This window comes from Salmo trutta, chromosome 12, assembly GCF_901001165.1.
Source record: "Salmo trutta chromosome 12, fSalTru1.1, whole genome shotgun sequence".
NCBI classification, from domain to species: domain Eukaryota; kingdom Metazoa; phylum Chordata; class Actinopteri; order Salmoniformes; family Salmonidae; genus Salmo; species Salmo trutta.
In genome coordinates, this window is record NC_042968.1 from 89,254,618 (window position 1) to 89,275,003 (window position 20,386).

General features: G+C 47.8%; 1 protein-coding gene across 4 annotated transcripts in view; it reads left to right on the forward strand.

Moving 5' to 3' along the window:
- LOC115204626 (sister chromatid cohesion protein PDS5 homolog B) overlaps positions 1-20,386 on the forward strand; it is an 81,568-nt gene that overhangs the window by 37,633 nt on the left and 23,549 nt on the right. For 3 of the 4 annotated variants that reach the window (XM_029770297.1, XM_029770298.1, XM_029770299.1), the window contains 20 exons: positions 481-561; positions 815-955; positions 1,427-1,542; positions 1,964-2,058; positions 2,922-3,067; positions 3,201-3,352; positions 3,971-4,084; positions 5,461-5,542; positions 5,645-5,693; positions 8,356-8,495; positions 12,691-12,806; positions 14,159-14,264; positions 14,561-14,721; positions 16,302-16,425; positions 16,699-16,857; positions 17,010-17,078; positions 17,959-18,095; positions 18,239-18,362; positions 18,933-19,137; positions 19,818-19,932. In XM_029770297.1, coding sequence (XP_029626157.1) covers positions 481-561; positions 815-955; positions 1,427-1,542; positions 1,964-2,058; positions 2,922-3,067; positions 3,201-3,352; positions 3,971-4,084; positions 5,461-5,542; positions 5,645-5,693; positions 8,356-8,495; positions 12,691-12,806; positions 14,159-14,264; positions 14,561-14,721; positions 16,302-16,425; positions 16,699-16,857; positions 17,010-17,078; positions 17,959-18,095; positions 18,239-18,362; positions 18,933-19,137; positions 19,818-19,932 — 2,432 coding nt within the window. Of the gene's footprint in view, positions 1-480; positions 562-814; positions 956-1,426; positions 1,543-1,963; positions 2,059-2,921; positions 3,068-3,200; positions 3,353-3,970; positions 4,085-5,460; positions 5,543-5,644; positions 5,694-8,355; positions 8,496-12,690; positions 12,807-14,158; positions 14,265-14,560; positions 14,722-15,519; positions 15,689-16,301; positions 16,426-16,698; positions 16,858-17,009; positions 17,079-17,958; positions 18,096-18,238; positions 18,363-18,932; positions 19,138-19,817; positions 19,933-20,386 lie in introns of those variants that run through there. The other variant, XM_029770300.1, reaches the window with a different exon arrangement.

The window sequence follows — 20,386 nt, forward strand, 5'->3', positions numbered from 1 at the left end:
CCTGTCTCTATGTTCAGTAATACTGTGAGACCGGCCTGTCTCTATGTTCAGTAATACTGTGAGACCGGCCTGTCTCTATGTTCAGTAATACTGTGAGACCAGCCTGTCTCTATGTTCAGTAATACTGTGAGACCGGCCTGTCTCTATGTTCAGTAATACTGTGAGACCAGCCTGTCTCTATGTTCAGTAATACTGTGAGACCGGCCTGTCTCTATGTTCAGTAATACTGTGAGACCGGCCTGTCTCTATGTTCAGTAATACTGTGAGACCCCTGCTGGTGATGAAAGGTACCGCAGGACACCGTTCTCATAATGACAGTATCTGTAACATATATTTTTTATTTATTTTTGTTTTCTATAACAAATGATTTACTTAAATGGCTATATATTTTTTAAATAAAAGTACAATTAAAAGTGATGAAATGCCTGTTTCACCTTGTGCATGTCTGTGTATTTTCTTTATGAAACGTGTCTGTTGTAGAACCTGAACAAGCAGGCGTATGACCTGGCCAAGGCTCTGCTGAAGAGGACAGCTCAGGCTATAGAGCCCTACATCACTAATGTAAGTACATTTTACTGCACCTCCCATCTCTCTCTTTCTCTCTCTCTCTCTCATCTCTTTCTCTCCTCCGTTCCCTCTTAACTTGGGTTTCGGAAGTTGCTCGTGCAATGTGATATTGACGACAGTTGTTTGTGTTTGTGTACTAATGCTCTCTCTGTGTGTCTCTCTGTCTGGCTCTCTCTCTCTCTCTCTCTCTATGTGTCTCTGTCTCTCTCGGTGTCTCTCTCGCTCTCTCTTTGTGTCTCTCCATCAGTTCTTCAACCTGGTGTTGATGTTGGGGAAGACGTCTGTCAGCGATCTGTCAGAACATGTGTTTGACCTGATCCTGGAGCTCTACAACATAGACAGCCATCTACTGCTGTCTGTACTCCCACAGCTAGAGTTTAAACTCAAGGTATAACACACACACACACACACACACACACACACACACACACACACACACACACACACACACACACACACTTCAAGGACAAACTAACTACCTCTCGTTTACTGAATGATAACCTCTATCTCTCTCCCTCCCTCCCTCTCTCTCTGCTCTCCCTCTCTCTTTCTCTCTCCTCTCTCTTTCTCTCTGCTCTCTCTTTCTCTCTGCTCTCTCCCTCTCTGCTCTCCCTCTCTCTGCTCTCCCTCGCTCTGCTCTCCCTCGCTCTGCTCTCCCTCTCTCTGCTCTCCCTCTCTCTGCTCTCCCTCGCTCTGCTCTCCCTCGCTCTGCTCTCCCTCGCTCTGCTCTCCCTCGCTCTGCTCTCCCTCGCTCTGCTCTCCCTCGCTCTGCTCTCCCTCGCTCTGCTCTCCCTCTCTCTCTGCTCTCCCTCTCTCTCCCTTCCTCGCTCTCTGTCCTCTCTTTCTCCCCCCTCTCCAGAGTAATGATAATGATGAGCGTCTCCAGGTGGTCAAGCTATTAGCTAAGATGTTTGGAGCTAAAGACTCTGAGCTGGCAGCACAGAACAAACCCCTGTGGCAGTGTTACCTGGGCAGGTGAGACAGGGATACTGGCTAAATGCTTTCCTCTTACCTGTTACACCTATATGGTGTGTGTGTGTGTGTGTGTGTGTGTGTGTGTGTGTGTGTGTGTGTGTGTGTGTGTGTGTGTGTGTGTGTGTGTGTGTGTGTGTGTGCGCACGTTTTACTATACCTGTGAGTACCAGGATATTTAGCTGGTCCTCACTTGTAAAAAGGCTATTTTAGGGTTGGGGTTAAAATTAGAGTTAGGGTTTAGGCTTAGGTGTTAAGGCTAGATTTAGGGTTATATTTAAGGGAAATAGTATTTTTAATTGTTGGTCCCCAAAAAGTTCTCACAAGTATAGTAAGACATAGCTCTGTGTGTTACAGATGCATAGATTCAGGCTTTTAAGGTCACTGTTTGTTTTTTTAGAGGTTGTTGTTTGTGTCTTGTCAGGTTCAATGATATCCACGTGCCCATCAGACTGGAGTGTGTTAAGTTTGCCTCCCACTGTCTCATGAACCACCCAGACCTGGCCAAGGACCTCACAGGTAACTATCAATATTATCATGAACCACCCAGACCTGGCCAAGGACCTCACAGGTAACTATCAATATTATCATGAACCACCCAGACCTGGCCAAGGACCTCACAGGTAACTATCAATATTATCATGAACCACCCAGACCTGGCCAAGGACCTCACAGGTAACTATCAATATTATCATGAACCACCCAGACCTGGCCAAGGACCTCACAGGTAACTATCAATATTATCATGAACCACCCAGACCTGGCCAAGGACCTCACAGGTAACTATCAATATTATCATGAACCACCCAGACCTGGCCAAGGACCTCACAGGTAACTATCAATATTATCATGAACCACCCAGACCTGGCCAAGGACCTCACAGGTAACTATCAATATTATCATGAACCACCCAGACCTGGCCAAGGACCTCACAGGTAACTATCAATATTATCATGAACCACCCAGACCTGGCCAAGGACCTCACAGGTAACTATCAATATTATCATGAACCACCCAGACCTGGCCAAGGACCTCACAGGTAACTATCAATATTATCATGAACCACCCAGACCTGGCCAAGGACCTCACAGGTAACTATCAATATTATCATGAACCACCCAGACCTGGCCAAGGATCTCATCGGAACTATCAATATTATCATGAACCACCCAGACCTGGCCAAGGACCTCATCGGAACTATCACGCCAGCCAGCCAGTTATTCTGTGATATCATTGGTCAGCCTTACCTAGCAAAAGACTGGTAACTGTTGATCAATCTAGCAACCAACCAACCAGTCAGTCAATCAATCAATTGATCAGTCAATCATGTGACACGTTAAGTTATTGATCGGAGGTCAAACTGTCCCTCTTACGTTTCCCAGAATTCCTTAAGGTTAGGTCACATGACCCCGAGGAGGCCATCCGTCACGACGTCATCGTCTCCATAGTAACTGCGGCCAAGAAGGACCTGACTCTGGTCAACGACGCCCTGCTGAACTTTGTCAAGGAGAGGACTCTGGACAAGAGGGTAGGAGTTGGGTGTGTTTAGGAAGGAATGGATTCGTATGTGTTGTTGTGAACTTCCTAGTGGTCAACGTTTTGCTGTCTGTCTCTCCCCCTTCCTTCTCCACTCTTCTCCCTACCCCTCTCTCCCTCCATAGTGGCGTGTGCGTAAAGAGGCCATGATGGGACTGGCTCAGATCTATAAGAAGTACTCTCTCCAGGGAGAGGGGGGCAAGGAGGCAGCCAATCAGATCTCCTGGATCAAAGATAAACTACTACACATCTACTATCAGAACAGCATCGACGACAGGTAGGAGGGGGGGGGGGGGGGGTGACGCTGTGTGTGTGTGTGACACTGTGTGTGTGAAGGGAATACCAGAGCATCAACGACAAGTCTGTCTAAATGGAAAGACGGGTTAGATTACCGTGTGTGTGTGTGTGTGTGTGTGTGTGTGTGTGTGTGTGTGTGTGTGTGTGTGTGTGCTGGCAGATGTAAAAAGATAATTCTGTTAAATGAGTGTAATGAGAAATGATGGACTCCTAGAGACTCCGACACTGCTGAAAGAGGAGGAGGGGAGAGGCTAGTAGAATATAAAGATGGAGAGAGAATCAGAGAGAGAGCATGTTAGAAGGGTGTGGATTGAGACTGAAATAAAATAAAGCTCCCTATATCCCCCTGTAATGTTATAACTCCATCTCTCGTTTCTCTCCTCTTTATAACCTTTCCTTCCCCTCTCCCCTTCTTCTCCTCATATCTTCTCCTCACATCCTCCCTCCTCTCCTCACATCCTCCCTCCTCTCCTCACATCCTCTCTCCTCTCCTCACATCCTCTCTCCCTCCTCACATCCTCCCTCCCTCCTCTCCTCACATCCTTTCTCTCTCTCCTCACATCCTCTCCCCTCCTCTCCTCTCTCCTCTGTCTGTCAGGTTGTTGGTAGAGCGTATCTTTGCCCAGTACATGGTACCTCACAACCTGGAGACTACAGAGAGGATGAAGTGTTTGTATTATCTCTACGCTACCCTGGACACTAACGCTGTCAAGTAAGTCTCCTGTTTCTCCCTCCCTCCCTACTCTGGACACTAACGCTGTCAAGTAAGTCTCCTGTTTCTCCCTCCCTCCCTACTCTGGACACTAACGCTGTCAAGTAAGTCTCCTGTTTCTCCCTCCCTCCCTACTCTGGACACTAACGCTGTCAAGTAAGTCTCCTGTTTCTCCCTCCCTCCCTACTCTGGACACTAACGCTGTCAAGTAAGTCTCCTGTTTCTCCCTCCCTCCCTACTCTGGACACTAACGCTGTCAAGTAAGTCTCCTGTTTCTCCCTCCCTCCCTACCCTGGACACTAACGCTGTCAAGTAAGTCTCACACTTACAATTAGGTCTTGTCCTATTTTCGACTCCAGCTCCCTCCCTACCTTTCAGCTCCCTCTATACTTAACCAATGCTACTGTAATGTACCTCTGCTACTGTAATGTACCTCTGCTACTGTAAAATACTAATGCTTAGGGCTGTTACAGTAACTGTATACCATAAAACTTAAATGAATAGCCCAGGTGTTTATTTGCTTAAATCACTGAACACAACAGGTGCTTATTGGAGCCAGGCTTCTATTTCCTTAATGCACACAGCTTTTGCTCATTTGCTAAATAAATTGTTTAATATCATCATTCACTTCCAGCATTTAAATCCATTTCTTAATTTCCTGCACTATGAAGTGTTATCATTTACTCTGTCACGTTTAATTTGTCTTAGTATGCCTCTATTTAGGAAAAAACGGAATAATTATTCTCCTCTTTGACTGTACATTTTTGAGGGCGATATGACCATTTTATGCTGGTCTATCCTCCCAAAGTTTGAGACGGTTTTTGTGTTTGCCAGTTAGCTAGCAGTTCTCAGCTGTTAGCAGCCAACGGCTAGCAGTTCTCAGCTGTTAGCAGCCAACGGCTAGCAGTTCTCAGCTGTTAGCAGCCAACGGCTAGCAGTTCTCAGCTGTTAGCAGCAAACGGCTAGCAGTTCTCAGCTGTTAGCAGCAAACGGCTAGCAGTTCTCAGCTGTTAGCAGCAAACGGCTAGCAGTTCTCAGCTGTTAGCAGCCAACGGCTAGCAGTTCTCAGCTGTTACCAGCCAACGGCTAGCAGTTCTCAGCTGTTACCAGCCAACGGCTAGCAGTTCTCAGCTGTTAGCAGCCAACGGCTAGCAGTTCTCAGCTGTTAGCAGCCAATGGCTAACAGTTTCTTACTGGTGATGAAAACATGCTTTAGTCAGCAGAGGTTCTGTCTCCAGCCTCCTCCATACTTAACCAATGCTACTGTAATATGCTACTGTCCTCCTTTAGCAGAGCTTCTGTGTGGCCGACTTACTATATGTTTTAATAGCATTCTCTCTCTCTCTTCCCCCCCCCCCCCCCCTCCCCACCCCCAGGGCTCTGAATGAGATGTGGAAGTGTCAGAACATGTTGAGACACCATGTCAAAGATCTCCTGGACCTGGTCAAACAGCCCAAGGTACTGCTAAGCAACTGCTACTGCTCCTAATGCTGAATGTTTTATATATACTCTGCTACTGAAATGTATTGGAACACTAAATATTGTTTTGGTTTTTTTCAGTCTGATGCGGGTAGCAAGGCGGTGTTTGCCAAGGTTATGGTGATTACGAGTAAGTCAACTTCACTCAACCCACCCCTCACACACACACACACACACACACACACACACACAACCCTTTGAAGAACCCTTTTTGGTTCCAGGTAGAACACTTTCGGATTCCATGTAGAACCTTTTCCACTGAAGGTTCTACATGGAACCCAAAAGGTTTCTACATGGAACCTAAAAAGATGATTCTATGGGGACTAGGGCTGACCCCAATTAGTCGACTGGTCGATTGTTTGGTCCTTAGGCTGTTGGTCGACCGAGATTGTTTTAGTTGAGTAGCAACAAATATATAGTTGGTGCCCATCTCAGTGAACTAATCCATTGCGGAGGCCTAGACTAAAAGCCAATTTATGCTTGATCTGAAAATGTGGTGTGAGGCTCCATATGGAAGGTGTGACGGAATGGCGGTCCCTCCAGAGACACGCAGAGGTCAAATCCAGCTCCGAACCACATTACCATGCACCTCCCAAATGTTGGAACAATGCGGAGGGCTCTGTATAGCTCTGCATTGACATGATTGGTTAACGGTAGGTACATCCTGTAGAAAAGACAAACTCGCTACCTTGACAACAGCTGCACTGCTCCGTGAACTGTGAACGCCCTGACTACTGCTGAGGCTGTATCACCGTAAATGCTGCACGGCCAATGCTGGCGTGGGATTGACCATGTGTCCAGAGGCACAATGCACTTCTCTCTCCAGAATGTTCTCGCTCTCTTGCCAGTTTGTTCACATTCGTTGTTTCAGAACTTCATTGTGTGAATTGTTTGATTGTTTAGTCTATATTAATTCCCCATTACATATATCACCAGTAGTATATTTAACGTTAATTCCTATCATTTCTAATCTACAATGTTTGTTACTTTTGTATATATTTTTTATTTTAACCCCCTTTTTCTCCCCAATTTCGATCTTGTGTCATCGCTGAAACTCCCCAACGGGCTCGGGAGGCGAAGAGCGAGTCATGCTTTCTCTGAAATATGTACCGCCAAATCGTGCTTCTTAACACTTGCCATCTTAACCCGGAAGTCAGCCGCACCAACGTGTCTGAGGAAACACCGTTCAACTGACCACCGAGTTTTGCCTGCAGGCGCCCGACCCGCCACAAGGGGTCGCTAGAGCGCGTTGAGCCAAGTATAGCTCCCCTAACCCAGACGACACTGGGCCAATTGTGCGCCGCCCTATGGGACTCCCGATCATAGCCGGTTGTGACACAGCCCGGGAACGAACCCTGGTCTGTAGTGACGCCTGCGCCACTCGGGAGGCCCAATATTTATTACTTTGGTTACGGTAATTTCTGTTAATGCATTCAATATTATTATTCCAGTCTTCTGATTGGCCTAACGCACCACCTGTGGAGCTTCTCAAAGTAACTTTTTCTTCACCTCAAACGTCAAGCAAACAAAGACTGTTTTTACATCCGTTTAGAATGACAATAGTTCCTCAAAGTATCTGAAGTATCTTTCCAGCTGTCTGCCTTTCCATAACATTTACATTTGAGTCATTTAGCAGACGCTCTTATCCAGAGAGACTTACAGTAATGAATACATACATTTCATTTCATGCAAAAAAAAAAATGTTTTGTACTGGCCCCCCGTGGGAATCGAACCCACAACCCTGGCGTTGCACACACCATGCTGGCGGTGCACACACCATGCTCTACCAACTGAGCCACAGGGAAGACTGATTACTTCTTATCAGTTCTTGAGTTAGACTGAAATAGGTTCTGTTACTCATTTTGCTTCCTAGTACTGTTTATATTTAGGTGCAGGAGATCCACAATACTTTTGAGCTAATATTCTATAAGAGCAGTAGAACAGGAGCAGTAGAAAGGTTGAGGTGCCGGTACTCTGCTCCGGTGAGCTTCCTGCCCAAGTCAACCACTGCTTCTTATCCCTAGTGAAAATAGCCTACAGCTGTGTCTGTCCCAAGCTCACTGGCACGGGAAACGCTGAGGGCCCAGATTATTTTATACAATGTTGCAAGTTCGCTCGTGCAAGCTTCAGGCCTGACCCAAGTTAATAGTTGGTGCAGTGTTTGAAGTTGGTTGCAGACAGGCTGTGTGTAGCCAATGTAATTTATAGGATATTCATTTAGATAGAATGTTGATTAACCACATGACAATGATTTTGAGATATGAAGACGTTATTGTAAATGAAATGAAACTGTCGTGAGAATTTGCAAATGAAAACCGTAACTGGCACGCAGATGGGTAGAAATGGTAAGATAAATTGGCATTCAACATGAGAAAGCTTGCCGACTCCTCGTGTAGCCTATTACCGGCATCTTCAGGAGAGTAATGGCAGAATCTGCGAAGGCCAGCAGGAGAGGTGAAGAGGATAGTTATTTTTCTTCTGGTTATCTAGATCTCTGGTTCCCTCTTGAGGCATTTGTCTTACTTCAGCAAACAGTGCGCTTAAAGCATCAGACAAGCTCAATGTATATAGTTGATTTTATTAAAACACATAGGGTGACTATATATGGAAAAATGCATGTTTAAACATCTTGACCAATCGATTGGTCGAACGAACAGATCACATTTGGTTGACCAAGAGTTTTTTTTAAATAGGGGACAGCCGAAGAACATTTATTTTCAAAGTGCACACACACTCTCTCAACACTAACCCCCCCCCCCCCCCCCCCCCCCCCCCCCCGTGTGTATCTCCAGGGAACCTTCCAGACCCAGGCAAGGCCCAGGACTTTGTGAAGAAGCTAGCCCAGGTCCTGGATGATGATGAGCGGATCAGAAACCAACTAGAGACCCTGGTCTCACCGGCCTGCTCCTGCAAACAGGCCCAAGTCTGTGTGGTGAGTAGAGAGAGCGTGTGTGCGCGATTGCGTATGTTTTTATTACTTATCCTTCCTTCCTTTTTTTTTGTTGCTTTTTTTGTTATTGCTTACGGCACCTGGTATTCCCAGGCGGTCTCCTGTCCCAGTTCTAACCAGGCCCTAACAGGCGTGTTCAGGGTGGTGTGGCCACAAGCATATAATTAGGTCCCTCGGCTCATCTCTGTAACTTCTCAATGGGCTCGGGAGAGGCGAAGGTGGAGTCATGAGTCCTTTGAAACATGACCCGCCTGGCCGTCCTCTGAAACGTGACCCGCCTGGCCGTCCTCTGAAACGTGACCCGCCTGGCCGTCAGGATCAAACCCCTGGCTGTAGTGGCGCCTCGACTGCTGCTCCACCCAGGGCCCCCCGTTACTTATCCTTCTACAGAGAGACTTCACTAGGAAGCCAGGCAGTCCTAAACAGCCTAGTAACCTGTTATACTGATGTTTGAATGTGTGTGTGATTATACTGATGTGTGTGTGTACCAGCCGGTATTCGCGTGTACCAGCCTGTATTCGCGTGTACCAGCCGGTAATCGCGTGTACCAGCCGGTATTCGCGTGTACCAGCCGGTATTCGCGTGTACCAGCCGGCTTTTGGCCGGAATTTTTTTGTTTGTTGAAAAGCTGATAAAGTAAATTGGCACCGGCCAAATGTCCGGTAGAAGAAGGAAAACAATCCCATAATGCTTTTCAGCCTATTAATTAACACCAGTCCATGGAAATGCATTTGACCGGTCATGCCTATTGGTCTACAGGATAATTTGTATAATTTAGTGGATTTAAATTGGTGCGTGTGTTTTATATTTGTTATGCATCTTATTTACCACACGGTCACAGCATACAGATACAAAGCCTTGGAGTGTAAAATCTGTCAGACAGCGAGAGCTGCTGCTGTTACAGCCTCTCATACAGCAAATGTATCGGCAACGGGAAGCAGGCTTCATCAGACATTTTAGTCATTTTAGCAAACGCTCAGCCCATCACACACCACTTTGCTATGAGGTGGAGGCAGTATGCATTTTGAAAACATATACTTATTTGTTGGAAAGCTGAACATTTTACAACATACAGTGAGGGAAAAAAGTATTTGATCCCCTGCTGATTTTGTACATTTGCCCACTGACAAAGAAAGGATCAGTCTATAATTTTAATTGTAGGTTTATTTGAACAGTGAGAGACAGAATAACAACAAAAATATCCAGAAAAACGCATGTCAAAAATGTTTTAAAATGATTTGCATTTTAATGAGGGAAATAAGTATTTGACCCCCTCTCAATCAGAAAGATTTCTGGCTCCCAGGTGTCTTTTATTCAGGTAACGAGCTGAGATTAGGAGCACACTCTTAAAGGGAGTGCTCCTAACCGCAGCTTGCTACTTGTAAAAAAGACACCTGTCCACAGAAGCAATCAATCAATCAGATTCCAAACTCTCCACCATGGCCAAGACCAAAGATCTCTCCAAGGATGTCAGGGACAAGATTGTAGACCTACACAAGGCTGGAATGGGCTACAAGACCATCGCCAAGCAGCTTGGTGAGAAGGTGACAACAGTTGGTGCGATTATTTGCAAATGGAAGAAACACAAAAGAACTGTCAATATCCCTCGGCCTGGGGCTCCATGCAAGATCTCACCTCGTGGGGTTGCAATGATCATGAGAACGGTGAAGAATCAGCCCAGAACTACACGGGAGGATCTTGTCAATGATCTCAAGGCAGCTGGGACCATAGTCACCAAGAAAACAATTGGTAACACACTACGCCGTGAAGGACTGAAATCCTGCAGTGCCCGCAAGGTCCCCCTGCTCAAGAAAGCACATATACATGCCCGTCTGAAGTTTGCCAATGAACATCTGAATGACTCGGAGGACAACTGGTGAAAGTGTTGTGGTCAGATGAGACCAAAATGGAGCTCTTTGACATCAACTCAACTCACCGTGTTTGGAGGGGGAGGAATGCTGCCTATGACCCCAAGAACACCATCTCCACCGTCAAACATGGAGGTGGAAACATTCTTTGGGGGTGTTTTTCTGCTAAGGGGACAGGACAACTTCACCGCATCAAAGGGATGATGGACGGGGCCATCTACCGTCAAATCTTGGGTGAGAACCTCCTTCCCTCAGCCAGGACATTGAAAATGGGTCGTGGATGGGTATTCCAGCATGACAATGACCCAAAACACACGGCCAAGGCAACAAAGCAGTGGCTCAAGAAGAAGCACATTAAGGTCCAGGAGTGGCCTAGCCAGTCTCCAGACCTTAATCCCATAGAAAATCTGTGGAGGGAGCTGAAGGTTCGAGTTGCCAAACGTCAGCCTCGAAACCTTAATGACTTGGAGAAGATCTGCAAAGAGGAGTGGGACAAAATCCCTCCTGAGATGTGTAAACCTGGTGGCCAACTACAAGAAAGGTCTGACCTCTGTGATTGCCAACAAGGGTTTTGCCACCAAGTACTAAGTCATGTTTTGCAGAGGGGTCAAATACTTATTTCCCTCATTAAAATGCAAATCATTTTAGACATGCGTTTTTCTGGATTTTTTTGTTGTTATTCTGTCTCTCACTGATCAAATTAACCTACTATTAAAATGATAGACTGATCATTTCTTTGTAAGTGGGCAAACGCACAAAATCAGCAGGGGATCAAATACTCCCCCCCCCCCCCCCCCCACTGTATTATGAGGTACTTCAAAGTAGCAAAATCTGAAACGTCCTTTCATTGTCCTGTAACCAAAAGAACAATCCTAGTCATATTAGCAACCCATGCTAGTTGTTGATAATTCTAGTCATGTTAGCATCCCATGCTAGTTGTTGGTAATCCTAGTCATATTTGTTGATCATTCTAGTCATATTAGCAACCCATGCTAGTTGTTGATAATTCTAGTCATATTAGCATCCCATGCTAGTTGTTGATAATCCTAGTCATATTAGCATCCCATGCCAGTTGTTGATAATTCTAGTCATATTAGCATCCCATGCTAGTTGTTGATAATCCTAGTCATATTAGCATCCCATGCTAGTTGTTGATAATTCTAGTCATATTAGCATCCCATTCTAGTTGTTGATAATTTGTCATATTAGCATCCCATGCTAGTTGTTGATAATTCTAGTCATGTTAGCATCCCATGCTAGTTGTTGGTAATCCTAGTCATATTTGTTGATAATTCTAGTCATATTAGCATCCCATGCTAGTTGTTGATAATCCTAGTCATATTAGTGAACCCATGCTAGTTGTTGATAATCGTAGTCATATTAGCATCCCAAGCTAGTTGTTGATAATCCTAGTCATATTAGCATCCCAAGCTAGCTGTTGATAATCCTAGTCATATTAGTGAACCCATGCTAGTTGTTGATAATCGTAGTCATATTAGCATCCCATGCTAGTTGTTGATAATCCTAGTCATATTAGCATCCCATGCTAGTTGTTGATAATCGTAGTCATATTAGCATCCCATGCTAGTTGTTGATAATCCTAGTCATATTAGCATCCCGTGCTAGTTGTTACATCTTAGATCTCCCCTCTTTCTACTTTTCTAATGGATATGAAACCGCTCACTTTCGACAAGTGTTTTTCTGCTAATTGCATTATGGAACGAACATTTGTGTGTAGCCTACTACCTTGCGTAGCTTATAATGTGAAGAAATAATAGATTATCAACATTTTTAAGCTAAACGTTCTGATCTGTTGCATTTTTTAGGTTTATTTTTAATATTTTTTGGAATGTATTTTTTCTTTAATATAGCCTAGGCTGGTTGTATGTGGGATCTATCGTCCCACAACTGTCCCATAGTCTTTGGTATAATTTGTATTTCCTGTCAAGTTGACCAATAGAATAGGGAAACGTTTCTATTTTATGGGCGATAGCAGATTGACATAAGCTAGTGGTTTTGCTGTTCGTTACTCATCTTGATGGCTGAGGAAAAATGTGGGCATCGGACTTTAGTAAGAAGGATCTCACATCGTTGCATCCTCGACTTGCATGTTCTGTTAAGATGAATGGCCATGAACTAAATGTCATTCTGAACACCGTGGGTGGATGCCATAATCAGGTTACTCGATGGGTCCGGCAAATTTCTGAAAATGTTCGGTAAAATAAAATGCTGCCAGTCAAATGTTTGACGCCACATTTCCCTAACAGAAACTGTGTGTGTGTGTGTGTGTGTGTGTGTGTGTCCTCCAGAGAGACATCACTAAGAAGTTAGGCAGTCCTAAACAGCCCAGTAATCCCTTCTTAGAGATGGTCAAGTTCCTGCTGGAAAGAATCGCTCCTGTACACATCGACACAGAGTCTATCAGGTAATACACACCCGAACGCACGCACGCACGCACACCCGAACGCACGCACACTAACACACAAGGTGACTGGTCTATGATTTGCTTACGTTGTGTTTTCTCTCTCACTCTCTTTTCAACCCTGTCTTTCTCGGACTTTGTTTCTCCCTCTACCTTCCTCCATACCTCGCTCTCTACCTCCGTCCCTCGCTCTCTACCTCCGTCCCTCGCTCTCTACCTCCGTCCCTCGCTCTCTACCTCCGTCCCTCGCTCTCTACCTCCATCCCTCGCTCTCTACCTCCGTCCCTCGCTCTCTACCTCCGTCCCTCGCTCTCTACCTCCGTCCCTCGCTCTCTACCTCCGTCCCTCGCTCTCTACCTCCGTCCCTCGCTCTCTACCTCCGTCCCTCGCTCTCTACCTCCGTCCCTCGCTCTCTACCTCCGTCCCTCGCTCTCTACCTCCGTCCCTCGCTCTCTACCTCCATCCATCCCTCCCTCTCCATCCATCCTCCCTCCATCCCTCTCTCTACCTCGCTCTCTACCTCCGTCCCTCGCTCTCTACCTCCGTCCCTCGCTCTCTACCTCCATCCATCCCTCCCTCTCCATCCATCCCTCCCTCCATCCCTCTCTCTCCCGCTCTCTACCTCCATCCATCCCTCCCTCTCCATCCATCCCTCCCTCCATCCCTCTCTCTACCTCGCTCTCTACCTCCGTCCCTCTCTCTCCCGCTCTCTACCTCCGTCCCTCGCTCTCTACCTCCGTCCCTCGCTCTCTACCTCCGTCCCTCGCTCTCTACCTCCGTCCCTCGCTCTCTACCTCCGTCCCTCGCTCTCTACCTCCGTCCCTCGCTCTCTACCTCCGTCCCTCGCTCTCTACCTCCGTCCCTCGCTCTCTACCTCCGTCCCTCGCTCTCTACCTCCGTCCCTCGCTCTCTACCTCCGTCCCTCGCTCTCTACCTCCCTCCCCCCGTCCCTCGCTCTCTACCTCCGTCCCTCTCTCTCTACCTCCGTCCCTCTCTCTCTACCTCCGTCCCTCTCTCTACCTCCCTCTGTCCCTCTCTCTCTCTACCTTCCTCCGTCGCTCTCTCTACCTCTCTCTCTACCTCCCTCCCCCTCGCTCTCTACTTCCCTCTCTCCCTCCCTCCGTCTCTCCCTCCCTCTCTCTACCTCCCTCCGTCCCTCTCTACCACCATCCCTCCTTCTCTCTACCGCCCTCCCTCCTTCTCTCTACCGCCCTCCCTCCTTCTCTCTACCGCCCTCTCCCTATCGCCCTCTCTCCATCTCCCTCCATCCCTCCCTCCCTCCGTCCCTCTCTCCCTCCCTACCTCCATCCCTCCCTCCCTCCGTCCCTCTCTCCATCTCCCTCCCTCCCTCCCAGTGCTCTGGTAAAGCAGGTGAACAAGTCGATAGATGGAACAGCTGAGGATGATGAAGAGGGAGTTCCTACTGAACAGGCCATCAGGGCAGGACTGGAACTACTCAAGGTATTTCTCTCTCTCTCTCTTTTTCTCCTCTCTGGCTTCCTGTTCTTTCTCTCTCTGTTGTCATTCACCCTTCTCTCACCTCTCCCTTTCTCTCTTTCTCCTCTCTGGCTTCCTGTCCTTTCTCTCTCTGTTGTCATTCACCCTTCTCTCACCCCCCTCCCTCCCTTTCTCTCTTTCTCCTCTCTGGCTTCCTGTCCTTTCTCTCTCTGTTGTCATCTCCCCCTCTCTCTCCCCCCCTCCCCCCCTCCCTCCCTCCCTCCCCCCCTCTCTCTCCCCCCCTCCCTCCCTCCCTCCAGGTCCTGTCGTTTACCCACCCGGTGTCGTTCCACTCTGCGGAGACGTTTGAATCCCTGCTGGGCTGTCTGAAGATGGACGATGAGAAGGTGGCCGAGGCGGCGCTGCAGATATTTAAAAACACAGGCAGCAAGATGGAGGAGAGCTTCCCTCACATCAAGTCGTGAGTTTAATGTCAAATGTTTGTGTTGAATAGATGTACACACACACATACATACACACACACACACACATACCTACATACATACATACCTACATACATACACACACACACACACACATACCTACATACCTTCCTCGCATCAAGTCGTGAGTTTAATGTCAAATGTTTGTGTTGAATAGATGTACACACACACATACACACACACACACACACACACACACACATACCTACATACCTACATACCTACATACCTACATACCTACATACATACATACCTACATACCTACATACCTACATACATACATACATACCTACATACCTACATACCTTCCTCGCATCAAGTCGTGAGTTCACTACTTTTTCCAGTTTTCCATTTCTTGATGTATGCAAATGTTTCCCCCCATAAAGCTCTTTGATTGTGTTACCTTGATGTTATCATTAGACTGAAGTCTCTGGGATAGCCGACCACGTCAAACAATCATCTTTCTATAGATTACAACGTAACGATTCTGCTAATGTCTTTTTTTGGACATTGCATCCCATTGAACAAGCTGCTGTAGTGTGTAAAACAGCCTTCTAGTGTATGAATGTGTATTATATAACTGGTTGTTTGGATCCTGGATGCTGATTGGTTGATAGTCGGGAGGCCCGTCAACGGTTCCATTTGAACTATCCAAATGTAACAGGTCATCCACTGTCCCACAGCCCAGCCAGGCAGCTCATAAACCTCCTCTCCCCAGGGAAAAGTCTTATTTCCCTGTTATTCCTGCCTCTAATGTTCTCCTCTTCTCCCCCTAGTGTCCTGCTGCCAGTACTGCAGACCATTTGGTTTGTTACAGTGGGGTCCTGCCTCTGTTCTCCTCTTCTCCCCCTAGTGTCCTGCTGCCAGTACTGCAGACCATTTGGTTTATTACAGTGGGGTCCTGCCTCGGTTCTCCTCTTCTCCCCCTAGTGTCCAGCTGCCAGTACTGCAGACCATTTGGTTTGTTACAGTGGGGTCCTGCCTCTGTTCTCCTCTTCTCCCCCTAGTGTCCTGCTGCCAGTACTGCAGACCATTTGGTTTGTTACAGTGGGGTCCTGCCTCTGTTCTCCTCTTGTCCCCCTAGTGTTCTGCTGCCAGTACTGCAGACAATTTGGTTTATTACAGTGGGGGTCCTGCCTCTGTTCTCCTCTTGTCCCCCTAGTGTTCTGCTGCCAGTACTGCAGACAATTTGGTTTATTACAGTGGGGGTCCTCTCTCTAATGTTCTCCTCTTGTCCCCCTAGTGTTCTGCTGCCAGTACTGCAGACAATTTGGTTTATTACAGTGGGGGTCCTGCCTCTGTTCTCCTCTTGTCCCCCTAGTGTTCTGCTGCCAGTACTGCAGACCATTTGGTTTATTACAGTGGGGGTCCTCATGTTCTCCTCTTCTCCCCCTAGTGTCCTGCTGCCAGTACTGCAGACCATTTGGTTTGTTACAGTGGGGGTCCTCTCTCTAATGTTCTCCTCTTCTCCCCCTAGTGTCCTGCTGCCAGTACTGCAGACCATTTGGTTTGTTACAGTGGGGGTCCTCTCTCTAATGTTCTCCTCTTCTCCCCCTAGTGTCCTGCTGCCAGTACTGCAGACCAAGGCTAAGAGAGGACCGCCTCGACAGGCCAAGTATGCCATCCACTGTATCCATGCCATGTTCACACACAGAGACACACACTTCGCTCAGATCTTTGAGGTGAGGACCAGTCTGCCAATACGATCTAGAATTTTTCTGCTAATATCTACACTTTTTCAGCCCTCTTTCCTATCAATCAATCAAGCAATTATTTAGTAAAATATTATATTATGAAGTATTATATTCTAACCAGAAGATCAACTGAAAAGCTTTCTAAATAGTGATTCTTGGGCCAAGGTTTAATCTGCGTCTGGGGAAACCGGCCCTTGAAGTTGTACACATGTAAACAGATGATAAAGTAAATAGTTAAATGTCTTGTCTCTCTCTTCCCAGCCGCTGCATAAAGGCCTGGACCTTGAGGACCTGGATCAGCTGATAACCCCTCTCACCACTCTGGGTCACCTGGCTCTGCTGGCCCCAGAACAGTTTGCCGCTCCGCTCAAATCACTGGTGGCCAACTTCATAGTCAAGGACCTGCTCATGAGCGACAGGGTGGGTGTACACATACTCACCCTCAAACAGACACACACGCTCACACACACACAGACAGAACACTTGGCTTCTCCTCTCAAATCAAAAGACGGATCACAGTGTTCCTGGTTGTAACATTCTCTGTTTATTGTGGATGTGTGGTTGTTGTGTAGATCCCAGGTAAGAAGACCACCAAGCTGTGGGTTCCTGATGATGAGGTGTCTTCTGAAACCCTGGCCAAGGTTGGTTTCCCTTCTTCCTTCACCAACCCCCCCCCCTCCTCTACCTCTCTCCCCAACCTCCCCCCTCTCCTCTACCGCCTTCCCCAACCTCCCCCTCTCCTCTTCTGGTCCCTTTCTCTCCATCTCCCCCTCCTCTGTCTGTCCTTCTCCCCCAGCTCTGTCTCACTGTACTAGACTTGCCAACCTGTACGCATTTTGAGGTCAAAGTACGCTGGTACAAAAAACTACCATAAAATACGCTGAAATAGGCTTCTAGCACATTGTGGTTTTTGAATCAACCATCTGAAGTTGGAGCTGAGCCAATCAGAGGACTTGGGTGAAGATAACGCATCTCTAGCTCTCTGCTCAGCCTCATAGTTATAGTTATATTTTACTCCCTCCAGCTAGATGGCAGCTCTCCTCCTGGTCCGTTGACAACACTGATGTGAGGTGAAAGAGTTGATGAAAATGGAGAACAAATTGTTAGCAAAATACATTTTCCAAAATTAGTCAAGATGTGTTAGTCAAGAACATAACCACTATTATGTGGTAGTTAGCTCCTTAGCTAAGGCTTCATAACGACAAAGGTAGTTAGCTCCTTAGCTAAGGCTTCATAACGACAAAGGTAGTTAGCTCCTTAGCTAAGGCTTCATAACGACAAAGGTAGTTAGTATCACTTCAGTGCAGCGGGGGCTAAGAAATAATGTTAAGGGAAAGTCTGCTGTCCCCATTTCAAAGCAAAGGTTTGTAACCTCTCCTGTTCCTCCACCACCCTTCCTCCCTCCTTCCCCCCTCTCTCCCCCCCCTCTCTCCCCCCCCTCTCTCGCTCTCTCTCTCTCTCTCTCTCTCTCTCTCTCTCTCTCCCCCCCCTCTCTCTCTCCCCCTCTCTCTGTTTCTCTAGATCCAGGGTATCAAGTTGATGGTGAGGTGGTTGTTGGGCGTAAAGAACACCCTGTCTAAGTCTGGTAACTCCACTCTGAGGATGCTGACTGCTATACTACACAGTGATGGAGACCTGACAGAGCAGGGCAAGATGGGGTACACACCACACACACACCACATCACACACACACCACTCACACCACATCACACACACACCTGACACATTCTTCTCTCTCCTCTCATTCTCCACACCTCTGCCTCCCTCCCCTCTCCATGCTCCCTCCCTCCCCCCTCCACAGTAAACCAGATATGTCCAGGCTGAGGTTGGCAGCAGCGTGTGCCCTCCTGAAGCTGGCACAGGAGCCCTGCTACCATGAGATCATCACCCTAGAGCAGTACCAACTCTGTGCCCTGGTCATCAATGTAAGAACACACACACACACACACACGTCCTGTTCTTCCCTCATTCAAAACACCTACTCATCTCCCTCCCCCCTCTCTCTCATCTCCTCTCTCCATCCCCCCTCTCTCTCCTCATCTCTCTCTCTACTTCCCTCCCTCCCTCCCTCCACCTGTCTATCTCCCTCCCCCCACCTCCCTCCCTCCCTCCCCCCACCTCCCTCCCCCCACCTCCCTGCCTCCCCCCACCTCTCTGCCTCCCCCCACCTCTCTGCCTCCCCCCACCTCTCTGCCTCCCCCCACCTCTCTCCCTCCCCCCTCTCTCTCATCTCCTCTCTCTCTACTTCCCTTTCTCCCTCCCTCCCTCCACCTGTCTATCTCCCTCCCCCCACCTCCCTCCCCCCACCTCCCTCCCTCCCCCCACCTCTCTGCCTCAACCTCTCTGCCTCAACCTCTCTGCCTCAACCTCTCTGCCTCAACCTCTCTGCCTCCACCTCTCTGCCTCCACCTCTCTGCCTCCCTCTCTGCCTCCCTACCTCCCTCCTCATCTCTCTACCTCCCTCCCTCTCTCTCGCTCCCCCTCTCTCTCTCCAGGATGAGTGTTACCAGGTGCGCCAGGGCTTTGCCCAGAAGCTCCATAAGGGTCTGTGTCGCCTGCGTCTGCCCCTGGAGTACCTGGCGGTGTTTGCCCTGTGTGCCAAGGACCCTGTGAAGGAGAGACGGGCCCACGCCAGGCAGTGTCTGGTGAAGAACATCACAATCAGGAGAGAGTACCTTAAACAACACGCTGCCGTCAGCGGTGAGAGAGATGGGCACAGCCCCCCCCCCCCCCACACACACACACACACACACACACACACACACACACACACACACACACACATTCTGCTCCATGAAACCAAACCAGTCCTGGATACTATTTATTCTGCTCCATGAAACCAGACCAGTCCTATTCTGCTCCATGAAACCAGACCAGTCCTATTCTGCTCCATGAAACCAGACCAGTCCTATTCTGCTCCATGAAACCAGACCAGTCCTATTCTGCTCCATGAAACCAGATCAGTCCTATTCTGCTCCATGAAACCAGATCAGTCCTATGCCATCCAAGTGCTGTGTGTGGGCAAAATAGGACGTTGCCCTTTTTAAGACAACTTCTCAAATGAGAGAAGCTATAGATCTGGCCACATTAGCCCAGACGAATGCAAGGTGTGGTTTTATAGTATCAAATTAGCAATAGGCTACTGTCTATGTTCACTGTTGACATTTTACAAAGTTTGTTAACAGAATGACTCCACAAACAGCGCCGCAGTTTTCTATGGCAGACTGCAACAGAGCATGTTCATTTCAAACTGGAACATCAAACGCACTGAGATCCACTGGCCCCATGCATGTTTTTACTTGCCCCAGGCCAGTGGGCCATTGTTAATGTTGGACTATGGTGTGTATTAACTTGTCTGTGTGTGTTTTTATATATTCCAGAGAAGTTGTTCTCTCTGCTCCCTGAGTATGTGGTCCCCTATGCCATCCACCTGCTGGTCCACGACCCAGACTACATCAAGGTCCAGGACATCGAACAACTCAAAGACATCAAGGAGTGAGTCTGCTGTCGTAGTCTGCTGTCGTAGTCTACTGTCGTAGTCTACTGTCGTAGTCTGCTGTCGTAGTCATTTTACATTTACATTTTAGTCATTTAGCAGACGCTCTTATCCAGAGCAAAATACAGTAGTGAATGCATACATCTCATATTCATTTCATTATTATTTTTTTTTTTTCTTCGTACTTGGCCCCCCGTGGGAATCGAACCCACAACCCTGGTGTTGCAAACACCATGCTCTACCAACTGAGCTACGGGGAAGGCTGCTGTCGTAGTCTGCTGTCGTAGCCTGCTGTCGTAGCCTGCTGTCGTAGCCTGCTGTCGTAGCCTGCTGTCGTAGCCTGCTGTCGTAGCCTGCTGTCGTAGCCTGCTGTGTTGACATATCAGTCTCTTTGGGAGCTGGGAGTCCTTTCTCAAGCACCCTCACCCATCGTTCTCTCTCTTAATTCAGACA